A 16,199-nucleotide genomic window follows, 5' to 3' on the forward strand; every position below is an offset into this window, starting at 1 on the left:
TTCTCAGGTTTCAGGCACTAAAATGGGAGGATTTTTCGTCTTAGTGTCATTTATCATGACAAACCAAATATCTTTGGGTTTAAACTGTTGGTCGGACACAACAGGTGACACTCACTGTAGAGAGTAAACTAATTAACTGGATAAGCTGAAGGTTGCAGGTAAACACTGTGTAATCTGGAAAGGCCAAAAACATACGTGCACACCAACCTCCACATTATTTTAAATGCTGTTTATCTAAAGCTTGACAGGCCTGCCGTACCTAGCTACGGTCGCTAAGCTATGATTGGACAATCTTCTGGTCAGTGGTGCGGTTTAGCAAACGGTCAGTTTCTCTCTGTTTAAACATTTGGCACTGCACGAAGTGAAACAATCAATCAAAAAATTTAAAACTTGATTGCCTTTCTTTTTTTTTTTTTTTTTTTTAAATCACCAGTGGCTCTCCAAAAATGCCTTGGACGTCCTTGGCTACATATATATTTATATTTTTTTGTTTTTATTACACATTTTTAAAACTTGAATAGTAAGATTCCATTTCCTGAAAGTGCAAGCAAGCGAGTACAAATAGAGCAAAAGCGCATGTAGCATGACCAAATCTTTTTTTTTTTCCTTTCCTTTTTTCATACAGAATTTAAATCTTAGTTAAAGCACAAAGTTAAAAAATATACTACAAAACTGTCTTAAAAACAGGAATAGAAGCTGATTGGTATTGCTGTAGCTTATCGATTATTAGTAATACATTTCCAAGCTGGTGGGAGAAGTGACGACAGTATACAATACGGACAAAGAGGACAAATGAAGTAAAAAAAAAACCAAAACAGAATATGCACATGAACGACAGTAATGGAAGATATTGTCCTTTTGTTTATAAGTGCTATAAACAATATCCTCACATCCTCGCATCCCCTTCTCACTCATCATCGCTCTTGCTCTTGTCTGACTGATCCTGCAGAGAGAGAGAGATAAAGAGCATTAAGAGCGAGGGAGATTCAAAGGCAGAGGAGAGAGGGACGATGCTGCGTAATGAAGGTTTATTGTCTGTAGAGAGCATCAACGAGAGGCAGCGTCGATCATCTCAAGCTGAATATATCAACGAGCTGAAATAAGCAAGAAGGCTCTTGAGAGGAAAGGAGGTCTGAGGGTGAGGCCGGCGCCCTTTCCTTACATCCACTCCCCCCCGCTTACATTCTGTTTCTGGGAAGAAGCTGACAAGGAGAGCGGCGAAGGAGGACGGGAACTTTGAAAAGACCTTTGAGAAATTCAGGAGGGAAAGTTCAGTTTGTGATCTGCAGCGAGGAGAGATAAACAGAGACAGAAAGAGACGAGACTTTCCTTTGAACACGCCGCACAAAGGCCGATTACGCTACCACCATGACTGATAGACAGCTGAGGAAATCACTCACTACATTTATATTCACGGGGTAAAGTGGCTGTCGGCCATGCTTTGGTGAAGGTCTTATTTTTGGCTGAGCTGTTTACATTAACCTCAAACACCCGGCACTTCAGTATCACTCCTGGCATGAATAAAGACACTGAGAATTAACTTCAACCTCTTCAACTCTAATGAAGAGGAAACAATTTCTGATCCCTGCACATTTAATATTAAAATAGTGCTCAGTGCTGCTTTTTAATGAGATCAAAATGTTTCTGTCTCGCTCCTGAAATGGATTTATACTTAAGTGTTAGCGGGGGATTCGGACTGAAAACAGGCCTGGGTTAGAACAGTGCTGAGGGCTGCGTTTGTGGGAGCATGTGGTGTCAGATGAAATACAAGCAAATTAACTGTTTGAATGAATAAAACACCAAAACACTGAACAGCAGGTTGTGATACTCAAACAGGATTTTACCAGTTATCATGGCAGCAACTATTTTATCGATGGTCACGATGAGCACAAGATAAACAATAGAAATACAGTGTTGACCAATGCAGCACCTTGTTGGTTGACACTACACTGCACTGAGTCAGGTTTTTTGCTTTAGGCAGCCCTGTATCATTTTTCCAGAATTTCCAGAAACGCGTGTGAAGTAAAGAAAATCCTGAATAACTTGAATTTTCAGACTTCTGGTTCATCTGCACTTTCCCCAAAATACCAAATGTCAGTTTGGTGCCAAAATAAATAACTCAAAAGAAAAGAAAAAGGGGATAAAAACAAAAAAAAAACCCCTCCTGACCTTGTCGAGTCCTGTCGAATGAGTCAATCACGACAACTTTAACTGGCAGCGAGAACAAAGCTTGCAGCAACCGTCCAACACTCACTCTAACCACAAAAAATAAAGGGGTCGAAAACTCCTCCAGACCGTGGACTGATCCACTCTCACAGCATCACAAACATCAAGAAATTACATTATGTTAGAGTAGTGCTATTAAATATGGAGAAGTTACAGTCCTGTGTTGTGAAATCTGGTGCTGGGACTGATTCTGGTGCAGGTTTAAACACCCTATTTTTAATCACACTACTTAGTATTCAAGTTGTAAATATATAAATGTACTGTAAACACCATACAATTACAAAATATATCTATGAAATATGTCCTCTGAGAGACACGTCTCACTTCTCAGGATCTTGGAAATGACCTAGACCCAACAGGTTCTATCTTTTACCTTGGGACCAGTGGCAGACGTCACACTTTATTTATCACACTGTCTTTGTTTCTGTATACAGGCTTCACTGTTTGACCTTTTCACACGTGCCTTAAATAAAGCACTGCCTTAGAATCCTTTAAGAGCCCAAGAACTTCCCAATCAATACGTCCTTTCATGTGAAGATTTCTGTTTGTAATGCTACAGGGGCCTCATTACTCTGTGTATATATAAATCAGTGCAAGTTAAATATTAAAAAAAGCAAAGAAAAAGGATCATATTCTGTATTCTTTGAAATAACGTGAAAAAAAATCCAAATGAACTACACAAAAACTACACATCTACAGTTTATCTTGATAAAGGGTGTTTCCCTCTTCTCCCAGCTCTTCTCCAAGCACCTGACAAGTTTAAATGCTTCAGATGTGAACGGCTAACTCTGTCTTTGAACATCATGTATATTTACAAAGTCAGTATCTGTTTTTTGTCTTATTAAACAAAGTACGGCACAGAAACCAAAATTAGAACTAATCTTCTAAATCAGTCTGACAGCACGTTGAACAGATCCACTGTTCTTCACCCAGTCTGACAAACTTTTTTGGTCCATATATCATCAGCTCACTGCGCTTTACTCTGCTCAAACACAGATTCTCTGAACAAACCAGTGTTGAAAAGTTGACTCACCAAACCCTGAATCATACAACAAAGACCTCACGTCTTTTGACCAAGAGCCAGTAATCCGTTAATAAATATCCTTCTGCTTTCTTCCACATCAAGTAACTGCTTTTTTAAAAATAATGACTGACAGATTAATTGACATTGAAATAAGTGCAAGTTGAAGAACTAATTTTCCTCCTGCAGTTACTGTTCTCTGTGAAATGAGTGGATTTTACCTGGATCTGAATTCACATGCTTTTTGCTCTAATGTAAACGTTAAAGTTTTCCAAGTGCTGCTGTTTCCTGTTTTCTTTTTTTCCACAAACAATTTAGCAGCAACTAATTGCCTGCATCTGACATCCCGGGTGTGAAACAGCCACTGATTAGACAGCTGGAGGGAAACCAGCAGGACCAGTATTCAGGTCCACAGTGCTTCATCATCACTCTTTGTGTTATTTCTCCATCTTCCATTCGAAAAAATGCCTGTGAGCTTTCCTAAGCTGTGGTAGCGAGAATGGTAAAATGCTGAGAAGTGGAATGACCTACAATATCATCCTGGTCCTCGTCGCTGTCATCGTCGCTGACCACCGGCTTGGCCTTCCCTCGGCTTTGCCTCTTCTTGCCTTTGTCGTGGCTCCGCCCCTCCTTACTCAGCTTGATCTTCACCCGCACCGACTTGGCTGAACGAAACACAAGGGGAGAGGAGGCGTAATTGTTTGGCTCGACCAAACAAGGTCTTACATAACAGGTTTTACAGTAGGTTTGATTCGTCAGAAAACATATACGAGACTCAAGTTTCCACCCACATCTGGGTTCAGGAGACATGTTGATTATATCTGGAATCACTGATTTATGTTTAATTTACATGCCACCATAAAAAACTATGATCTGTCTTTTTTGACATTATAAAACACAGTAGCTTCAGAAAGTATTCAGACCCCTTCAGTTTTTCTCTCAGGAGCTTTGGCTCGGCCACTCAAGGACAGTCAGAGACGTTCCTGTCTGTGTGCTTCGGGTCCCTGTCGTGCTGAGAGTGAAACGTTGCCTGCATTCTGGCGCAGGTGTCCTTGTATTTGGCTGCAATCATCCTTCCTTCAATTCTGATCGGTCTCTCGCTAAGAAGAACCCCCACGGCCTGATTGCTGCCGCCACCACGCTTCACTGTACGGATGGTATTAGCCAGCGACACAGTGTTTGGAGTTTTGCCCAGAGAGCTCAATTTGCATCTCATCAGACCAGCGAATCTTTTAAAGAGTCCTTTAAATGCTGTTTAGCCACTCTACCATAAAGGCCTGCCTGATGGGGGCGCTGCTGAGATGGTCACCCGTCCAGGGGGTTCTCAAGTCTCTGCAGAGGACTGCTGAAGCTCTGTTGGGTTCTTTGTCACCTCCCTCACCAAGGCCCTTCTTACCCAGTTAATCAGTTTGACCATAGAGCCGATTCTAGGGGTTACTGAGAGTAGGTTCATGGGCAAAAGTTTTATCCAGTTAAAATCTTATCTAATATAAATCAAAGTGAAGAGGTCTGAATATTTTTCTGTCCATTAGAGCTGAAACAATTAGTCAGCCGATTGATTATTGTCATTGTAAACTCCTGAAAATAATCAGCAGAGTAATCAATAATGAAAATAATTAGATACAGCTCCAACGTCAATAGCTGAAAACATTATGTCTTAATATTATTAGTTTTGGTAAACAAAAGAGCTAACAAACTGGGAATCTTAAATGTTTGTGCTCAAAAATAAAACGCTGTAATGTTTGATCAGTATATTTTTTTACTACATGAGATGTAGATAAAAGGGATTTTTAAAACTTGGAAAATTATATTCTTCATTACTGTCTTTTACATCATATTTTTCCTTTGTGCCACGGTTTGAAAGTCGTCTGCACTGCTCCCAGTGGGATGGCGGCAAAGTGAATTTAAATTTAAATAAGTGTGCAAATGCATGCCCTAGAAACTACAACTTACCCTCGGCCTCTGACTCGTCCTCGTCATCATCATCCTCATCGCTGTCATCGTCACTGTCCTCGTCCTTGGCAATCTTCTGCCTGGCACTCTTGAACACAGACTGAAGGACAATGGAGTCCTCATATATCTGCAGGGGAAAAAAAAATAAAACAAAAACAAGACTGGACGTTATAAACAGCTGCTCGGACAGTGTGAATGACATAGTACTGGAAATATGGGAAAGAGCCTGATGTACAAATGTGTTTGGAGTTTCTCTTTCTTAGCATTTCCTTCAATGATGGGATACGCCCCCTCGTGTATTTACACCATATTTTCCTTAGCCCAGCCCTGAGGTGTTGGTCGTCATGACGTCTGCCTCTGAGGCCTCTGTCATTTATTTATTTATGGTTACCGCATCACATTCATGGCCCTGCATCTCCACACACACACACACAGCGCCGTGCAAATGTTTTAAGTGAAGATGTTTTCAAAAATGAATAGAAAAAAAAAACGTATTTTTGGAGTGACTGCCCTTTTCCTTTTACAACAGCAGCATTTCTCCTCTGTACGCTGGCATACAGTTTTTCATGGGTTTTCTATTAAAACACCACGCGAAAAAAAAGAAGAATTAATAAGACAAAGTAAATCAGAAGAAGTCAGATTCCACAGCTGGGTTTCTGACCTGCGATCCCTCCAGGTTGAAGGTCTGGGCATTGTGACAGAGCAGCATCACATCCTTCTCCAGGTCTCCCACACTCCTGTATTTATGGTTTCTAACACGTTCCTGTTGACAGAAAAACACCAGCATGGAGCAACAGCTTGATTCCCACTCGTCCCTGTCAGGCTCTGCAGCTAAGGTGATATTTAAAGCGATATGACGGTACAACTCTAAACACTGTGCTTAAGATCCTTAACCGAATAAATAATCTATTATAACCACTGTACAAAACTGTTAGATGCATGTTTCTGTTCCTCTCATATTCATCGTACCTTGATCTTTTTGAAGTCCACAGGTTTTCTGATCAGCTCATAGTACTCCGGGAGCTCCTTCCTGGATGGCAGCTGGACAAAGACCTCGCTGAGTTGTCTTCCTGACCTGGAAACGAACACACAAAATAACAAAAGGCAACTCATTACAAGGGAAGACTTGCAATATGGAAACTAGAATGATAATTCAGACAGAACAAAGAAGCACGGGTAGGATGTTGAATAGAGTACCTGAGCAGAAAGATGTTAACAGGGTCTGTCCTGTAATTATTTAACATGTGTAGCTCTGTCTAGTGATTTGCCGGAGACGTACAGCAAAGTACAGACTCCATACTCTGAATACTTAAAGGAAACCGCCTGCAGTAAGTGGAGGATTGCTTCGAATCAAAGAGGGAGAGATGCTCAATCCTCTATCCATTTCAAGGTTTTTCAGAGACAGTATGAGACACACAGCTGCAGAAATGATCCCACATTAACAAGAGAGCGAAAGACTGACAGGGCTGTCTTTGACTGCAGGTTTTTTTTTTTTCCCCAACTAATTTCCCCTGAGTTTGGGAAAATGGGAAATGAGACAAATTAGCGAGGAGAGATGAGCGTTCATGTTTTTTTTTTTTTACATCAACCTTGTAAACACACAGGATCTTGATTGCTCAGCTCACATCAGTAATACCATTTCCTGCTCATCTTCATTGCTTCCGCCCACAAAGTCTTTTCTACGCCAGCACCAAGGTCTCTGCGGCGCTGATCCTCGTGCCTCGCTACTTTATTTAAGGGTTAAAATCTGCCAAGACTTCTCACTGGTGTGTTTTGAGACTTTATTAGCATAAACTCTAATGTCGCCTGAGCAAATTTAAACTGATCTGTCAGGCCAAACGGTGATCATGTAAGGGTCCACTCCGCCTTTTTGGCTGATGCTAAGACATTCACACGCCGATTAACAAGCAACCTAGAGGCCAGATCGTGTAAGTCAGGCCTCTGAGCAGCAGCAGCACGTCAGATGCTGGACTAGCTGGTAAAAGCTGTACAAGAAAAGTGAATGAGAAATATATGAAAAGGTTTATATTCCTTTAATTTGCATTTTAACATAATTATATTATAAATTCTTATTGGCAATTTGCCTTGGGTCCCACAGCCGGGAGTCAAACTGTGGACAATGCAGTTAATCTCTGGGCCACCAGACGTCCCCCTGACAAAAATGCCTAACATGTCACACAACGACGAGATCAAGGCCTAAGTCATATTTGTTAACACATGACTTAAGCCATTATTTTAAGAAGGTGACCACATAAAGGTTGCACCATAAGGCTGCCCACACATAATCTCTTTCTTTAGCTACACTAGCACTTTGACTCTAGGGAGGGCAATGTTGCTTGTTGTTTGGTTGATCAATCCACAAATGCAGTGACAGATTTTTAGGTGGGTTGTCAGGACGCACCAAAGATTTGTTGTGCTGTCTGTTCTGCGGCTGAAAACTGCAGCAGCAGAGCAGCTCAGCCTGATTTCAAGGCTGCTGATCTCAGATGACTTGGATATCGTACAATCACCCACTGCGGCGCTCCTGTGAACGTGCTGCGAGCTCAGATCCACTGTGTAAACTGTGCTGAAACCACAAAGGTGGATGGGATGTTCGAAATTGGTTTTTAAATCTTTGATGTGTAAAATGTGAAGCCTTTCGCTCCAGCGTTATGGCATCAGGGACCTCTGGGAACAAACCCAAATGCTGACTTGTGTGAAAGGCACTGGAATTACGGGAAATGTGATCCCGAAGGCTTCGAACTAAAAGGGGTTTCTTCTAATGGTGACTGTGATATCAAGACGGTAAAACACCAACCGATTTCAAAGCAATCTGTATGCGGCGTACTATATTTGAAATCGCAGTGATCTTTGTTGCCATGTTCATGAGAAATCTCTTCACAGTTACACCTTAATCTGGCTTACAGAGGAAATGGAGCCTGGACTGTTGTCTGGCTCCACTGAAGAGATAAGAGCTTATTAAATTCACTCGCATTTGCTCAGCGCAGTTTAGTGCTGTAGTTTGTTTTATGACGAAACAGCTTTGCAACCTAGGAATCCGAAATCCTGGGGTGGAAATTCCAAAATCTCCCGGTCCTAGTTAAGTGAGAGGAGCGCCAGAGCAATGATTGAGATGCTCTGGGAAGAACAACCATCAACTGGGAGAGGAAAGAATTTGACTTCTGGAAGGGCAGGTAGCAGTTTCCTGGAAAAGCTTCGGCATAGTACTCAGCCAGTGCATATTTGAGTAATGGGAACACGAATGCACATGTTCCTCCATGCACGGGTGTATGAAACAGAGACAGGCGCACACACACTCGCAAGAAAGAGGAAAAACTCAGACCACACACACACACACAAATACACTCATATACTAACTTTCAGGAATGCTGGACTGAAAAATACGTTTATCTCACTGTACTGTTCCTAAGACATGACTTCATGTCTGTTCATTTTTTTTTCTTCGGCTGACCAGGAAGAAATCTGTACTTTCCACTGAACAATCATGGCATGGCCTATTTGCTTCAGTCTCACCAACAGAGGTACTTTTCTGAACTCTTTTTTGATTTTTAGAGATGGAACAAAGAACAGACCTTTTCTGCAACAGATACAGCCACTATAGATGAATTTGGATTGTTGGCAAAAGAACACAAGCCACCGATAAGATATTTGCTTTTAGACGGTGCCTGAATGTGCACAAATCCCATCCATACAGCCAAAAACAACATTAATCTCTCCCTTGACAAGACGAAGTCCGAGATGTGACACGACATCTGCAGATGGTGCGACAGGTATTCATCCTACGTAGGGCTTTAGGTGCATTTTATGTCCAAATTAGTCTTTCAACTGGGTGTGCATCCACTGGCACAACACACCCCTTATCTGTAATTGGTTATGACAAAGGCTTTGTGACACAATAAAATGAATGGGCCACTTCCGTCCGACCTCCACAGTGAAGCAGGAATTACTTTCTTGTTTGTGCCTTAAATCATCAAACTCCATGATCCATCACAATCAGTGGAAACTAACCAGTTAATAAAAATCGGGAAAACAAATGATAGGCAGAAAGTGGTAGTTCCAAGCTAGCAAGATATCCAGGCCTCATCTCAACTGGCCACGCAGTGGGAGAAGCACATCACCAGCAGGACAGTAATGTTTACAGTCACATAACCATTTCAGACTGAACACTGCAGTGAGATTTAACTCCTTACCCATCTCTGTAGTTGATCACTGTATCGATGATGGTGTTCATCTGCTTGGTGAGTCTCGGGGGGTTGGGGGAGAGTTTCTCCGCTGGTGGACGTCCACGGCGCTTCTTGGCCTTTCCGCCTCCGTCGTCCCTGCTTGACGACTCCTTGTCCTGACGTCTCTTGCGTTTGCGCTTTTTCAGCCGGATCTCCTCCTCCATCTCCTCCAGGTTTCCGTCCTCGATGGCCTGGAATTTGAAAGGAGCCAGAGCAGAGACACGGTTAAACCTGCAAATCGCTTCCACTTGTCCACATGTGATGTGGAACTGTCAATCAATCTACAATTCTCACAAACCGTCGCTGCCATCAGTTTTAAAGTCTCAGAGGGAACACAAGAATGACTGACATGACAGGAGAAAGCAATTTCATTGTGTGCAGTATTTTTTAGCTCTGGGCGTCAAGCTTCTACAGATATGCTCCTTAACCTCTTGTTGAAGTCACTCATGATCATTGTATGCTGTATAACATGATGTTTGTTGTTGTTTTTTTTTCAGTTCATGTCAAGAAAAAATAGAATGTGAAAACTACTCCAAATAATTTTTTAGTTATGAGTTTTTGAAGTTCGGTCCTCTGCAGATCTTTCTAATTTGCAATGTGTATTAATTATTGGTCAGTGTTTTACAGTTCAAATCAAATTTTCTCGTAGAGCGGTGAATCTTTCATTTTTAAAAATTAAAATTTAATCCAGCATGAAAAACACAGAGAGCTAAAAAACAAACTTTAGATATTTTCCACAGAGCAAAACTCCAGCTCACTATCACATTAAATTGCGTAATGAATTTTGATCCTTTTTAATGATTTTATTAATGATCTTTTATATAGCTCTGGGTATGTTGCAGCCCAACAAACCAAACTAAGACAAACAAAACAAGCTGTCATTTCCTAAACCCAATGAAAAACAGGCTCAATAGGAGCCACACAGAGACAGAAAACCTTGAAGTCATGATCCACCGTCCCCCCACTCCATCAGAAACGGACAGCCTACGGCTCTCTACACCTTTTTTCTTTCTTCTTCTAATTAGAGCCTCTCTGAATCACAGCTAACGCTTTCAACATACTGTCACCTCTGCTTCAAAGTTTCTTTGTTCTGTTCTTGTTTTCCCTGAAACACCTGAGCCACAGTCAATAAAATAGATCTGCCTGGCCTAAGATGTCTCTCTAGGGGAATGTGTCACAGTATATTTGGTGTGGGTAGCTGGGTGCCATTAGCACCACATAAAAAAAACATAGAAAAGACTGTCATCCAATTACGGTTCAGATTTGTTTTGCTAACAATTGACAATAATTTGCTCGGTGCATAAAAATGATCTAGTTGTTCACATTTATCTTCTACAAGCACAAAAAAACAATCCCTTGTCATCGAGCTGCTGCCGTCGCAGAAGCTTACGTTTACGTTTAAGACACGATGCGGCAGTTGAGCTGTATTGAAGGACGGACACCAAGTACAATAAAGAAGTCTCTCTGTTTCAGACCAAAGAAATTAAGCTGCAGCTCTGTCTGCAGCTCGCAGTCTTAAAAACAAACAATGTGCTATCACATCACTGGCCGACACACACTGACTGAATGACTGAACAAGCGTGGCGTTCCAACAGGTGTGAGGTGCAGAGAAATGATGTATCTTTAATTACGAAGATTGAGCTCATGAAAATCAATTCAGTCAGTAAATTACACAAGATTGCTGTCATTAACTGCGGCGGCAACGAGCGAAGAAGTGGAAAAGATTCTATCCATGTTTTCTCTTCCATCAAACGTTAGGATCAATAAATAATGAACTTCATAATTTAACATTTTATAATTTATCTTTTATGCCTGAGAAAAAGTTCCGATATTGATACAAGGTACGCTCAGACTTTACCCGTAGCCACTGCTTTTCAGTCAGCGTGTCACTGTAGTCCACGTCCCGACGACAGCGTGACCCCCGGCCAAACATCTTCTCCTCCTCCTCTTCGTACGTGAGCCGTTCCACCTCAGCATCGTCCTTGATGATCCAAGAGGGCAGCTCGTCCTCCTCCATTAGACGAGGCTTACGCTTCGGGTTTCGGGCGTCCTCTCGGCGTCGGTCCATGTCCATGCGCTAAAGGAGAGACGCAGGAAAATCACATCAGGTCAAGATAGACTTCTACATGAATCGAGGGGTTGGCAGAAGTCCCACGGTGGACACCTATGGTGTAGGCTTTGAGATTCATATCCTCGCAAAAAAGCACATTTGATTTTAAACTTCTGCTGCATGTTTTTAACAAACCACCAGTTGAGCCAAGGGGCAGAACAACTATACAAGACCTTTCAAACAAACAAATTTATGAAGTGTAAGAGTGAATGACATGGTGACTGTGAGTCCTGTATTCATGGCAATTTACTATGCAAGAAAAAATGTCTGACAGGGGACAGTGGTTGCCAAGTCTCCAAGTACCCAAACAAAGGAGGAATTTTAACCAGGATAGTGGTCCTGACATGATGGACAACCTACAATTACTTTGGGAGAACCAGCTGTCAGCTACTCCCCTTTTAGCAAATTAATATTTTAAAACTGGTTATTTCTTAGTTTTACTCTGCAATTTCAGTGTCAATTAGATCTCACAGAAATGTGGATTTTTTTTTCTTACCATGAAGAGCTCGAATTCATCTTCATTGCGGGCTATCATCTGGTTAAGGGTTTCGTCATCTGGTACCTCATCTTCCTCCTAAAATTACGGAGGAGGAGAAAAACACCAAAAGACTGTCTCCTGAAAACATTCAGAACATAATACAATCTTTCCTGTGTCAGTTTTAGCTGTTGCATGCTCAGTTTGAAACACATCGGTCTAGTGTTGCATACAGATTTTATCATGTATACCGATTAAACAGTTGAAATTGCATTACAAACCCATGGAAAGGACGGTTAACTCACTGATCATATCTACAGGGCTGTCTCTGGGCCTGAGGTAATTCAATCAAAACCAGCATGCATAATTTAACTAGAAGGGGGGAAAAAAAATCTATTTAAGGCCTCCTACTCTCATTATGTAAAGGTGCCGGCCCAGGCACAAATACCTCATCTGGGTCTTGAGGTGCTTATACTTCTAATATAGTAAACGTCCAAAAACAGCAAATTCCAAACTCAGACTTTACCTCATTCTGCTCCTCGTGCTCTAAGATGGCCTGGAGGAAGGCACGGCGCTCATGGCTCGAGGACTTCTGGTCAAACATGCCTGCCTGGATGACCTTCTGGTCCACGTTCAACTTGTACTTGGCAGCCGCCAGGATTTTCTCCTCGACACTGTTGACGGTGCAGAGACGAAGCACACGCACCTCATTCTGCTGACCAATGCGGTGAGCCCGGTCCTGAGCCTGCAGGTCCTGGATTTAGCAGATGAAAGAGGAACAGAGAGAGAAATGCAAAAAAAAAAAATGGTGTTACTTTCATCTTTTTAACTTTATTCATAACTTTATTGCAACCTGGACTGATTTTAAAAATGAGGCAGTTCATTTTAGTCAAACTCTAAAGCCAACATTTAATAAGCCTTTCACAAATTACTGTCAGGAGCCTAAAATGTTGCAATGAAACTTTTCGGTTTAGCAGGGTATGGACAAAGACATAAACGAGACCATCCACATATAAGTCATATCTGGAGAGCAATGGAACATATCAATCATGCAAGCAATCATGCGTTCACACTGCCAGCAGTACCATGCTGTCCTTACGGGTTATAATGATAAAAATCTACTGACGGACGGACCTGGTGGGGGTTCCAGTCACTGTCAAAGATGACGACAGTGTCAGCAGCCTGCAGGTTGAGGCCGAGGCCACCGGCTCTTGTGCTGAGCAGGAAGATGAAGTACTGAGATCCTTCCTCATTAAATTTCTTCAGCAGTGCCGCTCGGTCCTCAGACTTGGTAGTTCCTGAAACATCAAACATGATCACTTTGAAATGCAGAGTCTGTCAAGTTAACTTTGGAAAGTCAACTTTTACCTCCTGTTATTCCGATAAAAAAGCGCATTGTTTTCAAACAAGTAAAAATGTCACATGTAAGCTCTGACCAATTAAACCGTTCCAGAAGTGTCTTAAAAGGGCACGTAGTGGCTCTAATTAAACAGCGTTCAAAATAAATTTTTAAAAAGTGATAAAATCATTCAACAACCAGTTTACATGTCTAATTAAATTATGATATCTAAGGAGGGTCACAGAGCACAGCTGCACATCAGAGACGAGTCTCTTGATTTAGTTTGTTTCTGAAAGTGATGTGTGGGTGGTATCTTCAGATTCTGAGTCTGATTATTATTATAATATTTTTAAACATTATCAGAGGGGTGATCTTACCATCAAGACGTAAATACTGAAAGTTGCGGTAGCTGAAGTAGTCCTCCATGATCGTCATGAGAGAGGTCATCTGGCAGAACAGCAGGACTCTGTGGTTGGTGGCCTGGAGCTTCGGTAGGATGCGATCAAGGAGCTCAAACTTCCCAGACGCTCGGTACAGGTCGTGCCTGAGTGGAGACGATGAAACCAAACACGTGTCATACGTGTTCATTATCAGGGATGATTATTAAAGTCTCAGTGCCCTCAGCAGTCCTGCACGTCTCCTGGCACCATCATAACACAGAAATATTATAACCTAAAGCAAAGTTCACGCAAGAGGAAATGTAATTTGTTAATAAAACAACCTTTGGTTTATTTAAGAACTTTTATAGGTTCTTCATTTCCATAGGTCATATGAAAATTGCACAGCTTGTTATTTTATTCACCTTTTTCAATTTCAGTTTTATCATTATCACTCTCTGTGCAAACACTGACAATAATGTTTCATCTACTTAAAAACTTTGATAGCTGTTTGGATCCTGTAGGTGGACGCAGAAGTTTTACAAGTTTTAATCACTAAAAACCTCCTTCACTTCTACATAGTTTCTTTTGAAACGCATCTCAGATCTTTTGCACAAAATGTCGTGAACAAAAGAGGAATGTTCTTCACAAATCAGCATGCAACAAAAATCCAAACCAGCTATATAAATTCTGAGGTTTGACGGAAAGAGACTGTGCGTATGAGGTAGTGGACGTGAGCACCCACACAGCACAGGAGCAAAAAGATGAGCGTGGGTCCTGTAACCAGCAAACAGAGAAATCCTCCTGCCCTAAGCAGCTTCAGATAGATGAGAGCTCAAAAACAAAAACCTTCCAGCTGCTTTACTCTGTAACAGCTGTAACAAAACACTGTATTATATGGTAGAGTGTTGATCTCTTGTTTCGATATATGGATTTACTTTTGAATGACTCTGTGCTCTTGTGTTGAGAGCTGAGACATCATGTCCTGTTGTTCCACAGCTGCTGTCTGTGATCTACAAACGAAAAACTCCTCTGCCTCTCAAGAAATCTCAAGAATATTAAAGTGTGCAGAAATATAAAGTGTGAAAAGGCTATAAGATGAATTTTCACACTCTGGTTTGAGGTGAGCTGCTGCCATGAATAATTTCTATCTGTTGCTAAGTACTGCTAAGTGCTGCTGAGACACCGTTCCTGCACTGGGTGTTAAATGACTGTACTGTTTCAATGAGCTTTACACGGAGTCAAAGAGAAAGAAGGAAACCTTGAAATGACCGTGGCCGTGTATGCTGTTGTAAACAAACATAACCTGAGTAATAAAATAAATCCATTTGTTTGTGATGAAGTGCACTTTGATCATATACGTAGAGCTCAGATGAAATCAGACTATTGTAACACTTTCACAACAAGTTGCCTTAACTTTAGAATTTATAAGCGGTATATAAAGATTCCGGCGTGTGTCTGCTTTTTAGTAAAATGAAATGTATAACTGCAAAGGACAAAACACTTTATTGTGTGACTTACCCGTTGATTATACCGTTTGGATAGCCCAGGTGCTCGGCAAAAGATTCCTATAACAGAGAACATTTACTGGTTTAAATGAGGAGGGACCATCAAACTAAGTCCAGTATCTAAATTTGGTACACAGGACTACAACATTTCTAATCTATGAACAATGAGCAATGTCGGGCACTGGCCAAAGTGTCAGTGCCTGTTACAGGATGAACAAAAAAACTAAAATGAACAAAGATGATGTGAATGAAATTAAGGCCTGGAAATAAGAAAAAATAGAAAAAAATCTTATATCATGCAAAAATTCCAAGGGAGCACAAAAAAATTAAAAATGAGGTCCATTTTAGAAGACAGTAAATATGTAATTACATAAGACAGACATGCACCAGTTCTATTAACTTGTTCTTAGCAGGTGCCAGCGGTCTTGACCAAGCAGTGCTCACCTCAATGTGCTGGAACATGTATGGATGGTTGCAGATCTTCTTCAGCTGCATGATGGTGTTCATCAGGGTCTTCGCACCTCCTTTGCCCTGGAGAAAATTATTTTTTTTTAAATACATTTCAACAGATTTAAATGTGCAAAAACCAAAAAAAAAAAACAAAAAACTTTTTTTGGTCTCCATCAACTCCTGAGGAAAACCTCTGGCTCTTTAGCAGCTAAATACTCGCTCTGTGTTCATCACTTGTTTGGTGCTGAGCAGGAAAACAGCTGCTAAACAATGACAGTTTCAAATGATTATTCTCTTTAGGTTCATCATAACAAGTGACACCTTTCACACTGTCACACTGTTTCCACATAGTCACGATAAAAATATCTATTATAGTATATTCAACCGCAATAAACAATGAGATCCAAGCCACTGCTTTCCCAAGTGGTTTGGATATTAGACACTCTGCTGCACTGAGGCTCAAAGCCAAGATGCAGCTTCAGATGTTAAATAAAACTGACAGTATTCTCCTTATCTT

The 16,199-nt window shown here is 41.2% G+C and overlaps 1 protein-coding gene across 1 annotated transcript in view; it reads right to left on the bottom strand.

Moving 5' to 3' along the window:
• Positions 1-424: 424 nt before the first annotated feature.
• smarca2 (SWI/SNF related, matrix associated, actin dependent regulator of chromatin, subfamily a, member 2) overlaps positions 425-16,199 on the bottom strand; it is a 34,383-nt gene continuing 18,608 nt past the window's right edge. The window contains exons 22-34 of the mRNA XM_041041550.1: positions 15,677-15,763; positions 15,246-15,292; positions 13,725-13,891; positions 13,143-13,306; positions 12,535-12,762; positions 12,030-12,107; positions 11,282-11,500; positions 9,391-9,614; positions 6,170-6,275; positions 5,862-5,963; positions 5,201-5,327; positions 3,779-3,912; positions 425-943 (exon numbers count right to left, since the gene is read on the bottom strand). Coding sequence (XP_040897484.1) covers positions 908-943; positions 3,779-3,912; positions 5,201-5,327; positions 5,862-5,963; positions 6,170-6,275; positions 9,391-9,614; positions 11,282-11,500; positions 12,030-12,107; positions 12,535-12,762; positions 13,143-13,306; positions 13,725-13,891; positions 15,246-15,292; positions 15,677-15,763 — 1,719 coding nt within the window. The 3' untranslated portion in view covers positions 425-907. The remainder of the gene's footprint in view (positions 944-3,778; positions 3,913-5,200; positions 5,328-5,861; positions 5,964-6,169; positions 6,276-9,390; positions 9,615-11,281; positions 11,501-12,029; positions 12,108-12,534; positions 12,763-13,142; positions 13,307-13,724; positions 13,892-15,245; positions 15,293-15,676; positions 15,764-16,199) is intronic.

The sequence above is a fragment of the Toxotes jaculatrix genome, chromosome 7 (genome assembly GCF_017976425.1).
Source record: "Toxotes jaculatrix isolate fToxJac2 chromosome 7, fToxJac2.pri, whole genome shotgun sequence".
Taxonomy (NCBI): domain Eukaryota; kingdom Metazoa; phylum Chordata; class Actinopteri; family Toxotidae; genus Toxotes; species Toxotes jaculatrix.